Here is a 12691-nt window from a genome sequence, read left to right on the forward strand (position 1 = left end):
TTCCTCACACACAAATAAAGACAAGATGTTATGTGGACATGTGTCCGGAAACGCTTAATTTCCATGTTAGAGCTCATTTTAGTTTCGTCAGTACGTACTGTACTTCCTCGATTCACCGCCAGTTGGCCCAATTGAAGGAAGGTAATGTTGACTTCGGTGCTTGTGTTGACATGCGACTCATTGCTCTACAGTACTAGCATCAAGCACATCAGTACGTAGCATCAACAGGTTAGTGTTCATCACGAACGTGGTTTTGCAGTCAGTGCAATGTTTACAAATGCGGAGTTGGCAGATGCCCATTTGATGTATGGATTAGCACGGGGCAATAGCCGTGGCGCGGTATCGAGACAGATTTCCAGAACGAAGGTGTCCCGACAGGAAGACGTTCGAAGTAATTGATCGGCGTCTTAGGGAGCACGGAACATTCCAGCCTATGACTCGCGACTGGGGAAGACCTAGAACGACGAAGACATCTGCAAGGACGAGGCAATTCTTCGTGCAGTTGACGATAACCCTAATGTCAGCGTCAGAGAAGTTGCTGCTGTACAAGGTAACGTTGACCACGTCACTGTATGGAGAGTGCTACGGGAGAACCAGTTGTTTCCGTACCATGTACAGCGTGTGCAGGCACTATCAGCAGCTGATTGGCCTCCACGGGTACACTTCTGCAAATGGTGCATCCAACAATGTGTCAATCCTCATTTCAGTGCAAATGTTCTCTTTACGGATGAGGCTTCATTCCAACGTGATCAAATTGTAAATTTTCACAATCAACATGTGTGGGCTGACGAGAATCCGCACGCAATTGTGCAATCACGTCATCAACACAGAATTTCTGTGAACCTTTGGGCAGTAATTGTTGGTGATGTCTTGATTGGGCCCCTTGTTCTTCCACCTACGCTCAATGGAACACGTTATCATGATTTCATACGGGATACTCTACCTGTGCTGCTAGAACATGTGCCTTTACAACATGTGGTTCATGAGCGATGGAGCTCCTGCACATTTCAGTCGAAGTGTTCGTACGCTTCTCAACAACAGATTCGGTGACCGATGGATTGGTAGAGGCGGACCAATTCCATGGCCTCCACGCTCTCCTGACCTCAACCCTCTTGACTTTCATTTATGGGGGCATTTGAAAGCTCTTGCCTACACAACACTTGTACCAAATGTAGAGACTCTTCGTGCTCGTATTGTGGACGGCTGTGATACAATACGCCATTCTCCAGGGCTGCATCAGCGCATCAGGGATTCCATGCGACGGAGGGTGGATGCATGTATCCTCGCTAACGGAGCACATTTTGAACATTTCCTGTAACAAAGTGTTTGAAGTCATGCTGGTGCGTTCTGTTGCTGTGTGTTTCCATTCCATGATTAATGTGATTTGAAGAGAAGTAATAAAATGAGCTCTAACATGGAAAGTAAGCGTTTCCGGACACATGTCCACATAACATATTTTCTTTCTTTGTGTGTGAGGAAAGTTTCCTGAAAGTTTGGCCGTACCTTTTTGTAACACCCTGTATATAAGCCTCTCTGTTGGGCAAAAGTTCCGTGTCAAAAAATATGTGCACTGCGTTAATCTGTCCTCTGAAAATCACTTGCTGATGTGTCCAACTACCATACCAGCTAGAATGAGATTTTCACTCTGCAGCGGAGTGTGCACTGATGTGAAACTTCCTGACAGATCAAAACTGTGTGCCGGACCGAGACTCCAACTGGGGACCTTTGCCTTTCGCGGACAAGTGCTCTAGGCGAGGTACTTGCGGAAGTAAAGCTGTGAGGACGGGGCGTGAGTCGTGCTTGGGTAGCTCAGTTGGTAGAGCATTTGCCCGCGAAAGGCAAAGGTCCCGAGTTCGAGTCTCGGTGCGGCACACAGTTTTGATCTGCCAGGAAGTTTCATACCATACTAGCTAGATCACTTAAATTACACAGTTCCATATCTCATCTAGAAAGAGAAAAATCTTCTGAATCATCGTCGTGTTTAGTGGTATACTAAGAGGAGCAAAGGACCTAGAATAGAAACCTGCAGAATGCCCCACCGCCTTACACTTATAGCTCCTCTTTCTCTTAAGTGAAATCTTGAGTGTTACTTGTTTTAATTCGCTGGCGAGAAGAGACAGCGGAATTGTTTTAATGATGGGAGCAGGGACAGGAGTCAGAAATTGTTGGTTCATTGCTAGCAGGTTGATGCCTGACTGTGGGAAGAAATATCAGTATTTCAGCGCCAGTATTTGCGTGACTCCTCAACAGACTTCATAAAGTTAATCGATAATAAATGCAGGTTCTTTTATTGACCATGCAATATGCATTCAAGGCTGCAGCAACGGCAGGTGACCAATAGCATCAGCATATTAGCAACTCTCAACTTCTCCCGTTGCTGACGATTACAGAGCTCTAAAAACATTTAAAATCAGGTTAGGACACGCAATAATGATAATATTAAGTGAAGGTATTATAGTTTTGAATCAGGTATAATTAATCTTACATGCAGATTAAGGAAGATCACATTCTGTTTTCCGTGCAGACAGGAGACGTTCCAGAAAGAAATAGATACATGAAGCTGAGCCAGTTGCGGAATCTTTTTAAAAGAAATTCATACCGAAAAGATTACACAGATTTGATTTGTACAGCTGATATTTACAACATTATCTAGGAGACTGGGAAGCTGTGGATGCTCCTTTATAACGGTCTATTGGCTCTGAGCACTATGGGACTTAACATCTATGGTCATCAGTCCCCTAGAACTTAGAACTACTTAAACCTAACTAACCTAAGGAGATCACACACATCCATGCCCGAGGCAGGATTCGAACCTGCGACCATAGCGGTCACGCGGTTCCAGACTGAAGCGCCTAGAACCGCACAGCCACACCGGCCGGCGCTATAACGGTCTATTACACAGCTTACATCACCCCAATCAGATTCTCCTGTCTGTTAACAGCGGAGGACAGTCTTCTTCTTCTTGCTTTCTACATTTAATGTGAACCATCGCTGAGTTTGTTTTTTCTTTTTTTTTTATCCCATTATGTTTCAACTTAAGCGAAAGAACTGCATCGTCCTCGCAATCAAATGATTTTGTTAAACCAAAGAAAATACCTACTGTCCTCGACCCATTCTTTAGCCTTTCGATATGTCTAAAAATAAAATTATGCAATCATATGTGTATGGCCATTTTTCACTTATGGAAGTTAGCCAAGGACTTATAATGTGAAACCATTCAAAGACTTCAGTTATCCAGCGAGCAATGCATAAATACAGGTTGGGAATTACTGAGAGATACAGGAAAGCATCAAAGGGTCAAGGGGCAAGTGGAAAACGCAAGTTGTGATGGAACTGACAAGAAGCTGGCTGGGACAGCTAGCTGGCTAGCTGAGCAATTGAAGTTGTAGGTGGTCCATGACGTTATCCGCTGCATTGCTGAAGGTAGGAAGAGACAGATGACATTAAGAAAAATGCTGTAGCAGCGTGGATGCACACACTTGCAACTTCAAGAGGATGCTTTCAACCCTTTCGGTCATGGTGTCCTCATATAAGGACATAATAAATAAATGCTTAGTATATTAAAATTCTTTAAATTTTACCATTTGTGATTTCCGTCCTCATATTGTCACAAGCAGAGAGTTTATTTGAGAACAGTGTCGACATCTCCTGTCAGTCTGTGGTACTACAAAACAAAACTGAATGTGCACAGTCACATGGACGCTTCCCAATAATTTTATACCTCCCATCAGCCGGTTAATATCTTCTGAGTTTAGGTAAAAAAAAATCATTTGTGAGTACAAATGTGTAATCTTGAAGGTGGAAACTAAAGGTGTCTTTCGCAACGAAAGGTAAGTGACATGTTTATAATTTTATATATGTCTCCAAATGAGGACATTGTGATTGAAAGGTTGTAATAGCGTAGAAATGTAGGACATTATTTCACTGTCTTTTTAGTCACCTTATGATGATTGCACATTGCCGCCAGTCCAAGATAGACGAAGGCCACTTACATAAAAAGAAGTTACAGGGCTCCTTAATTCATCCGAAATTGCGGATCTGTCCGATGATCCTCGCGAAAAGTTTGAACAAGAGGATAATGACGGAGATAATGTTAGACGTTTTATATCATACGGTTTATTGAAAGCTGAGTAGGCTACATGCAAAAGCCGCTAACTGCATGATAAGTGATCATGAAACACTCGTCCCATCCAAACGACAATGCATTGGCAGCGAGAATGTTAGTGTTGCGTACGAATTTGTTACAGCGCAGCCAACGTTAATCGTAATCGTTACTGACTGAAAGGTAGCTTTGAATGTCCAGATTGGTAAGTCTGATGTATGCATTTAGCGGGCTTTGCACCCGAAGACAACATGCAGTTAGCTGCTTTTGAAACCGAACACGATTTTCGACAGCCATTTACGACGATTTATAGCGGTTTTACAACCTGAAACATATTCCATCATGTAAGTACTGAAAAAATCTATACGGCCGTGTGCCCACCTCAAAATCGACATAAAATGAGTTTTTCGATGTCAATAAACTTAACCAACAGCCATATACTTTAAGATATTTTATTTTATTCAGAAAGCAACGAGTTTTGGCTATTTATTTTGCCATCTTCAGGCCCCATACGCTTTTATCCAAATAAACGAACTTATCGTATAGCACCATAAAACACTGGATATCGTGAATTCCAATTGTTATGCAAATGCTTCATTTGTGTAACTTATGTATTTCGGTGAAATAAAATCAACTAAAATACTTTGACACTTAGACTTATTCTTCACCCACTTGAACACAATGTCCTCATTTGGGGATGCGTTGTATCTCCCCTTCTCCCCTTGGTGGGGGGGGGGGGGGCACCTCGGCCTCCGAATATTCTATACATCTGAAAAATCATAATTTAATTCGAAGAACTGGATAGCAAAGATATGATTTTTTTCAGATAAAAAAAATAATTCATGACCAAAAGGGTTAATCTAGCAGTGTATGTTAAATGCCTGCTGCTGCTGACCATGATGTAAATGGTGGTTGTGGTGGTAGTGATGGTGATAACGACATCGATGAATCGATAATGCTATTCGACTTTCTTGCTTTATACTATTAATAGCATGCCAACTTTGTAACAGAATCGTCTTACAGAAGCAATAAGAACTACTGTTAGGCATTCAGCATGATAATATGATTATGTCCTATTTGTGTATGACGGACAGGAGGACTACTCGGTGGAGTGGATGCTGGCGCGGTCCGGCTCCGTGGGGGTGGTGCTGCCTGAGGAGACAGGCGTGTCTGCCGCAGCTATTGCCATCACCGTTCTTCGGCACGACTTGCTTAACACCAGTTTCCTCGATGAGGGGCTCCACGTTAACAGCGACGTCATCAGCGTACAGGTATGCTAAATTTAAATTGGAGGTGAAGGGAGGAGAAAGGAAAGGAAAGGGAAGGAACTAATAATTTCAGTTGCATCGGGACTTGACTCGGAATCAGCGGCGACGAGTGCTCTGCTGCTTATTAGGCAGTTGCGTCAACCAGTGCGCCACCCGGACACAGTGTTTATCTTAACTGCAAGGTCTACCTCGACACTCCTCTCGGGCGACCATACACTCCCACCTAGCGCAGTCCCCCTCCATGTCCTCCGCGCTCGTTAATTTGGGATTCCCACAGGAGGTCAGACGTAATTTTGCATCCACACTGAAGAAGGTGGATTCTTTCCCCATCAAGGCGACTCAATTACATGAAAGCGTGAAAAGTGATGCGGCGGTGGACATTGATCAATAATTGTTTGAAAAATTGGAAAAATTGTTTGGAAACAATAGAGGAAAAATCTGAAGGTAATTTATGAAACTGGGCACAATCTAGGGTGAACTTTACCTGATACCCATATCAACAGGCCTTTAATATCAATACATTCAAGGTCAATTAAGATAAATTGCATTTTGTACTGCTTCACATTGATTCTATCGTCTTTAGTCTTAACTGTTGTGAAATTGTCCGCACTTTGTATCTGTACACCATGTGGACTAATGTGTGCAAACTTAGCTTACCATTTAGCGCGCAAATGGACAAAACATCTGAGCAGTCTTCTCAAGCCAAGGGTGTTAAACAGACATTCTATATAAATATGAACCTGTACGTCAGCTAATATCATGTGCAGATTGTAACAAAAATCATTAGAAATGCTTCTGCCACTAACTAGAATGCGTAAATTAATAAAAGTAAAAGTTTGTGGTGTGTTTTAGAAAAGTACAACAGCTATTCCCTTTTTTACTGTACATATAATTTATCAACTGTGCTTTCAGGGGTCAAGTGATACACAGAAATCATGTTCAGTTACTTTCAATGCTCAATAACAAAATATTTAACTCTTGGACATATTGAATTGACGATTATTAAAATTGTTAGCTCTACATATGAAAAATTTTTTATCACATGGGAGAATCTTCATTAGCTCATTTACATCTATGATGGCGTAGCTGCTCAATGCACTGAGTTGGTGGAGAATAAATTTACTTTCTGAACCATTGAAAAAACTCTCACGTACTCATTGTGAAGGTAGGTTAGTATCCTAGCTTTTGATATTCAATGGTCAAAGAGTACACAAGTTGGAGTGAGCAGAATCTCGATTCAACATTAACTGTGGCCTAATGCGTGATGGTACTTTACCACGCAGCATCTGCAATGGCATTGTCTCTGTGCTGGATCTTAAATGCTAATTCCCTACTCTGGCCTTGACTGAATTCACTCAGTCTCAACTTTGCTGCGTTCTGTAGAACATTAATTTTTCCATATTCTAAATAATGGCTATTGCACACTCGCTAAGGGTTGGGGTGACTTGCACAATTTCTTTGCCCACAAAAATTCCTGCAGGAATAATTAACTACCTCTTTGCTATCTTTCGCCACGATACATGAATCGTATCATCCACACTTCGCAGAAAGAAAATCTATCAACACCCTCTCTATTTTCCACACACTTGTGCTGTCCACTGCAATACGAGAGAGATACCTAGAAATTTTAGTTCTCAAAATGCTTCTATATAATGGGGATCTCCCCACCGTGTCGCATCTGCATCGCCCAGTATGGCTTCAGCCAATCGCCTTCGTGTTAGAAGTGAATTTTATTTTTCTTGCTGGGTCGCAGCCTAGCCCAGTTACAGCCATCCAGCCACTTAAACTCAGTACCGGCCGTATTTACGTTAAAAGAAATAATGTATTGTTCTGGCCTTATCCCTTTCTGCGCTGAAGCTCGCCGTTCTCTTGTTAAGTAGGGTTTTCCGATGCCATTAACTTCCTGCTCGGATCGTCTCGAAAATGCGTTTCTCTTTAACTTATTTATTCATGCCTTGTCCATATTGATAGATATTGTTTTGTTAGTTTTTGCTACATGAGATTACTGCAATTGCCTTTTTTGATATAATATAATTATTATTTTCTGAGGATCTCATATTGTATCATACTGTCGTTATGGATCAAGCTCATGTAAGGTCCATAAAATCCGGACGCCTTACACTGTGACAATGTCAATGTAGAAACGCTCCTCCGGATACCGCATAAGTTCTTCTTGTCTGGACCAAACCTCTTGACATGGAGTCTCAGTGGTGAGTGAAATGATGAACACAAAGAAGATGATCTCTTAACCTTCAAATAAATTTCGATTTTTTAATAAATTTTATAACACTTTTAATGAACAGTTGAAATACAAATTTTTAACAATGCTGGTACTGCGGATCCAAGCATACGCCCATAAACTTCCACTTCTCGAAAGAAAACTGTGAAGATACATGAATTAATAAATTGAAGAGTGTGTTTCTTACTTTGTTTCATACGGATATTTAACGATATATCAAAACATTATCCTTGCCACAAAACAACTCGTTAATTTACCTTTGGCGGTGTCTATAACGCATTCAGTTTACATACAGCTTATGTATATAAGAAAAGAACAGAAAACTAATTCAGTACAACATCATGCACTTGTATAACGTTCAAATATGCACTACAGCTGCTGCTGTAGTCTGTGCACGTGCTTATTACCCTTGATCAGAGCAGAATTTTACTTCCGTAATGCATCCCGTTCCTCGAACGTAGAACCTAATCTTAGCTTTGACGTTTTGCCTAATATCATACACTGTAGAGCCAAACAAACTGGTACACCTGCCTAATATCGTGTAGAGCCCCCGCGAGCATACAGAAGTGCTGCAGCATGACGTGGCATGGACTCACCTGAAGTCTGAAATAGTGCTGGAGGGAACTGACACCATAATTCCTGCAGGGCTGTCCATAAACCCGTAATGGTATCAGGGTGTGGAGATCTCTTCTGAACAGCACGTTGCAAGGCATCCCAGATATGAAAAATAATGCCCATGTCTGGGGAGTTTGGTGGCCAGCGGAAGAGTGTTCCTGGAGTGTTCGTCGAAATGCACAATGGACATGAATGGATGCAGGTGATCAGATAGGACGCTTACTTACGTGTCACCTGTCAGAGTAGTAAATAGATGTATCAGGGGTCGCAAAACACTCCAACTGCACACGCTCCACGCCTTACAGATCCTCCATCAGCTTGAACCGTCCCCTGCTGAAATGCATGTTTTCAGTCATCAGTGTCGGTGTTGACGGGCCCAGGTGAGGCGTAAAGCTTTGTGTCATGCAGTCATCAAGGGTACACGAGTGGGCCTTCGGCTCCGAAAGCCCATATCGACGACGTTTTGTTGAATGGTTTGCATGCTGACACTTGCTGATGGCACAGCATTGAAATCTGCAGCAATATGCGGAAGGGTTGCACTTTTGTCACGTTGAACGATTCTTCAGTCGTCGTTGGTCCCGTTCTTGCAGGATCTTTTTCCCGCCGCAGCGATGTCGGAAATTTGATGTTTTATCGGATTCCTGATATTCACAGAACGCTCGTGAAATGGTCAACGGGAAAATACCCACTTCCTCCCATCACACGTTCAAACTCACTTAAATCTTGATAACCCGCCATTGTAGCGGCAGTAACCGATCTCACAACTACGTCAGACAGTTGCCTTCATAGGTGTTTCCGGCCGCACCGCTGTATTCTGCCTATTTACATACCTCTGTATTTGAATACATATGCCTATACTAGATTTTTGGCGCTTCAGTGTACATTCTGCTACTGGCACATCATAAGAGTCTATGAAAACTGATTTTGGAAGCTCTGTTTTTCTTTCCATACCTAATTTTTAATTAGTACTATTATATGTATTTGACTTCTTTGCTGGATTCGACATCTGAGTGAGGCCTCTTCTTAACGTGAATTCCCCTTTTTTTGGTCTTCGGTAAAGGGGGCCTTTTCTTCGGTCATCGATGTCTGTTTCTATATTCTTCTCTTATTTGATTGTCGTTTCTTGTGTCGATCTGATACTCACGAGAAAAAGTTGTACTAATGTGTTACAGGAACATGTTATTCCCGCGGCAGGTGTGGCCAGCCCAGGTTGCGGATGTGTCAGTTCTCACAGAAGTCACCGGCCGACCGCCTAAACTTGTCCCGGAGACCTGATAGGAGAGATAGGAGCAAAGCGAGTTAGAGACTAGTTGACACAGCGGACGTATCCGCGTCTCTCTCACATGAGATCTCGTTTGCTACTTCATAAATTTGCCGGATTTTAACATGATTGGTACGACCCCTTCGTACACAATCAAGTGCCTAAAGAAGTGATTTACATCCTGAAACCCGGGTCGTATACACGATTTTGTCCAAATGAATTACTGGTCAAGTAGAACTGGAGCTGATTTTTCACCACGAAAAATTTTAACAACAATTGTGGATGATCCGCAAAGAGTGGTTATGCGAGTTAGAAAGCTCGCCTTTTCATCCTCTGTATGCGATCAATGTATGTATCAATTATTCTTCTCCAGACGATAACTGCGTGCTCCAAAACTTGGCGCAGTAGCGTCTTTACGGACCAACTCCAAGCTGTGGTGACAGCTTGGACGTCGGGTTGAGCGGTGTATGGGGAAGCATGGCGTTCTCGACCGACCGGCAGGATATGTCTGTTTCCTTTTGTCGAAATTGGCCTTTTGCGTGCGGGCTGCGATCGTTTGAGAATGGTAATTTCTAACTTCTGAAGGACTGGGCAGCCTTAATATGTACATATTACAAATTGAATTGCCCATTCAGCAGTATTCGTTGAAATTTGTTCCTGGGATGTAATGGGATGGTTCCTAGTTTTGGTATTAGCGTGTGAGGAATGGCTGCTGTTCTATTGTATAAGACCGAAGTTTTGTGTAGGATAATTTTAAGTATTTTCGGAAGATGGAAGTCATTGTAGATATCAGTGTTGGAACGGAAGCGGGGTGCAGTCTCTGTATGGAAGAATCTGTTTTGCAATGTCTGAATGCTCTTGATGTTTGTATCCGCAGTCAGTGCGCAGATGTACGCTCTGTAACTGATAATTGGCAGGAGGATCGCGCTTGGTAGTTTGATCTTCAAGTTCATTGAAAGCCATTTTCTTTTATGAGTGAGTTCTTGTTCTCTATTGCAGGTGTATACTGCATGTTTCTTGAAAGTTAAACAGGAGTTCGTAATTACAAATAAATATGTAACACTGGGATTTCAATCCCATTGAGTGAGAGTGTGGCGTCATGGGGTATTGATTTGGTTATGAACAGGATTGCTTGATTTTTAGCTGAATTTATAGTGGTTATACAGGTGAGTGCCCAGTAATGAACTTCCTCCAAGTGCTCCTGTAATTTTCTTGTCATTTACATCAGATACTAACTACTCCTGTAAGTACCTATACCATCTGCAAAGACGCCAGACTGGCTAGTTTGCTACAAAGTATCGTTTTTGTACATTTAGTAGAGTTTGGGTGCCATGTCAGAGCCTTGCGGGAATCCTGCAGTTGTCTTTCAGAGGTGACTATTACATGTATAGTAACCAGAATATGACTCGGCTAGGAGACGCTGTACGATCGGCCGAGGGCGTCGATGGATTAGTCGCTGAAGACTACGAAACACACGAACAGCGATGGACAAACAACAGGTCAACACGCCTTAATATAAACCAGATCGAGGGCCCAGACGTAGCAATATCTGAAACCAAGCAAGACTGCGTAAAAGTAACGATACAAGAGCAGAACCAGAACATGACAGAGATCCGGGGGCCTTTTTTTCTTCACTGTTGTTTCATCCCCCGTGCCGCATATTGGTGGGAATGGGCTTTCAGCGGGGCAATACCCCGCTCTTCAGCCAACACCATTGTTAATGATACAACAAAGATGATTAATGATGATTAATGATATAACAAAGATGGTATATATATACGATGTCTGTTCTTTCGCACATGTCCAAAAAAAAAAAAACTAAAAAGCGAAAAACATTTTTGATCCAGCAACGACTATGAATTAAGACACAAATAAATTACAGACAGAGTGGGCATCGATGTAAATAAATGGGAAAAGCTGAAAATTTATGATGGATCAGGATTCGAATCCGGGTTTGCTGTTTAATTCGACATCTGCTCTGACCACTAAGCCATCTAAAGACCTGTCCAAAAGAACAGACACCACATATCTATAATGATGGCGAAGAAGCAAAGATCTCTTCAGAGCACATGCACACCAGGCTCGAACTCTTACGCGAAATGGCGAAATACCGCCAGTAACGAGGATAATTGGCAAGCGGCACTATATATATGTAGTGTGTGGATAAGTTAATAACTTACGTCTGACGGGAGGTGTGCCAGAGTACTCAGTGAAACTGTCATGATAACAGTGTCTGGATGGCTTCGTAGTCAGAGCGACTGCTTTATTGTGACAAAATCTTATGGGACTAAACTGCTTAGGTCACTGGTCCCTAAGCTTACACATTACTTAATCGAACTTAAACTAACTTACGCTATGGGCAAAAGACACACCCATGCCTGAGGGAGGACTCGAACCCCCGACGGGTTGAGCCGCACGGACCGTGACAAGTCGCCCAAGACCGCGCGGCTACCCGGCGCGGCTAGAGCGACTTCCTAGTAAGTAGGAGACCCAGGTATGAATCGTGCTCAGGCATAAACTTTAACTTTCCCCATTCATTTACATCCGTTCCCACTCGTAGCCAATATCTATAATTTATTTGTGTCTTAATTCGTGGTGGCTGCTGAGTCAAAAATGTTGTCTGTTCTTTCGGACATGTACGAAACAACAGACACCGCATAATATACTAAAGCGCCAAAGAAACTGGTATAGGTATGTGTATTCAAATACAGAGATATGTAAACAGGCAGAATACGGCGCTGAGCTCGGGGACGCCTATATAAGACAACATGTGTTGTTGTGTCACCGCCAGACACCACACTTGCTAGGTGGTAGCCTTTAAATCGGCTGCGGTCAGATAGTATACGTCGGACCCGCGTGTCGTCACTGTCTGTGATTGCAGACCGAGCGCCGCCACACGGCAGGTCTAGAGAGACGTCCTAGCACTCGCCCCAGTTGTACAGAAGACTTTGCTAGCGATGTTACACTGACAAATACGCTCTCATTTGCCGAGACGATAGTTAGCATAGCCTTCAGCTACGTCATTTGCTACGACCTAGCAAGGCGCCATTACCAGTTTATATTGAGATTGTAATTATGGCCGGCCGCGGTGGTCTCGCGGTTCTAGGCGCGCAGTCCGGAACCGCGCGACTGCTACGGTCGCAGGTTCGCATCCTGCCTCGGGCATGGATGTGTGTGATGTCCTTAGGTTAGTTAAGTTTAAGTAG

At 42.9% G+C, this 12691-nt stretch overlaps 1 protein-coding gene across 2 annotated transcripts in view; it reads left to right on the top strand.

The window, feature by feature from the left end:
• LOC124776884 overlaps positions 1 to 12691 on the top strand; it is a 238875-nt gene that overhangs the window by 118890 nt on the left and 107294 nt on the right. For both annotated transcript variants that reach the window (XM_047252070.1, XM_047252071.1), the window contains exon 8: positions 5197 to 5373. In XM_047252070.1, the coding sequence (XP_047108026.1) occupies positions 5197 to 5373 (177 nt within the window). The remainder of the gene's footprint in view (positions 1 to 5196; positions 5374 to 12691) is intronic.

The sequence above is a fragment of the Schistocerca piceifrons genome, chromosome 2 (assembly GCF_021461385.2).
Source record: "Schistocerca piceifrons isolate TAMUIC-IGC-003096 chromosome 2, iqSchPice1.1, whole genome shotgun sequence".
Classification (NCBI taxonomy): domain Eukaryota; kingdom Metazoa; phylum Arthropoda; class Insecta; order Orthoptera; family Acrididae; genus Schistocerca; species Schistocerca piceifrons.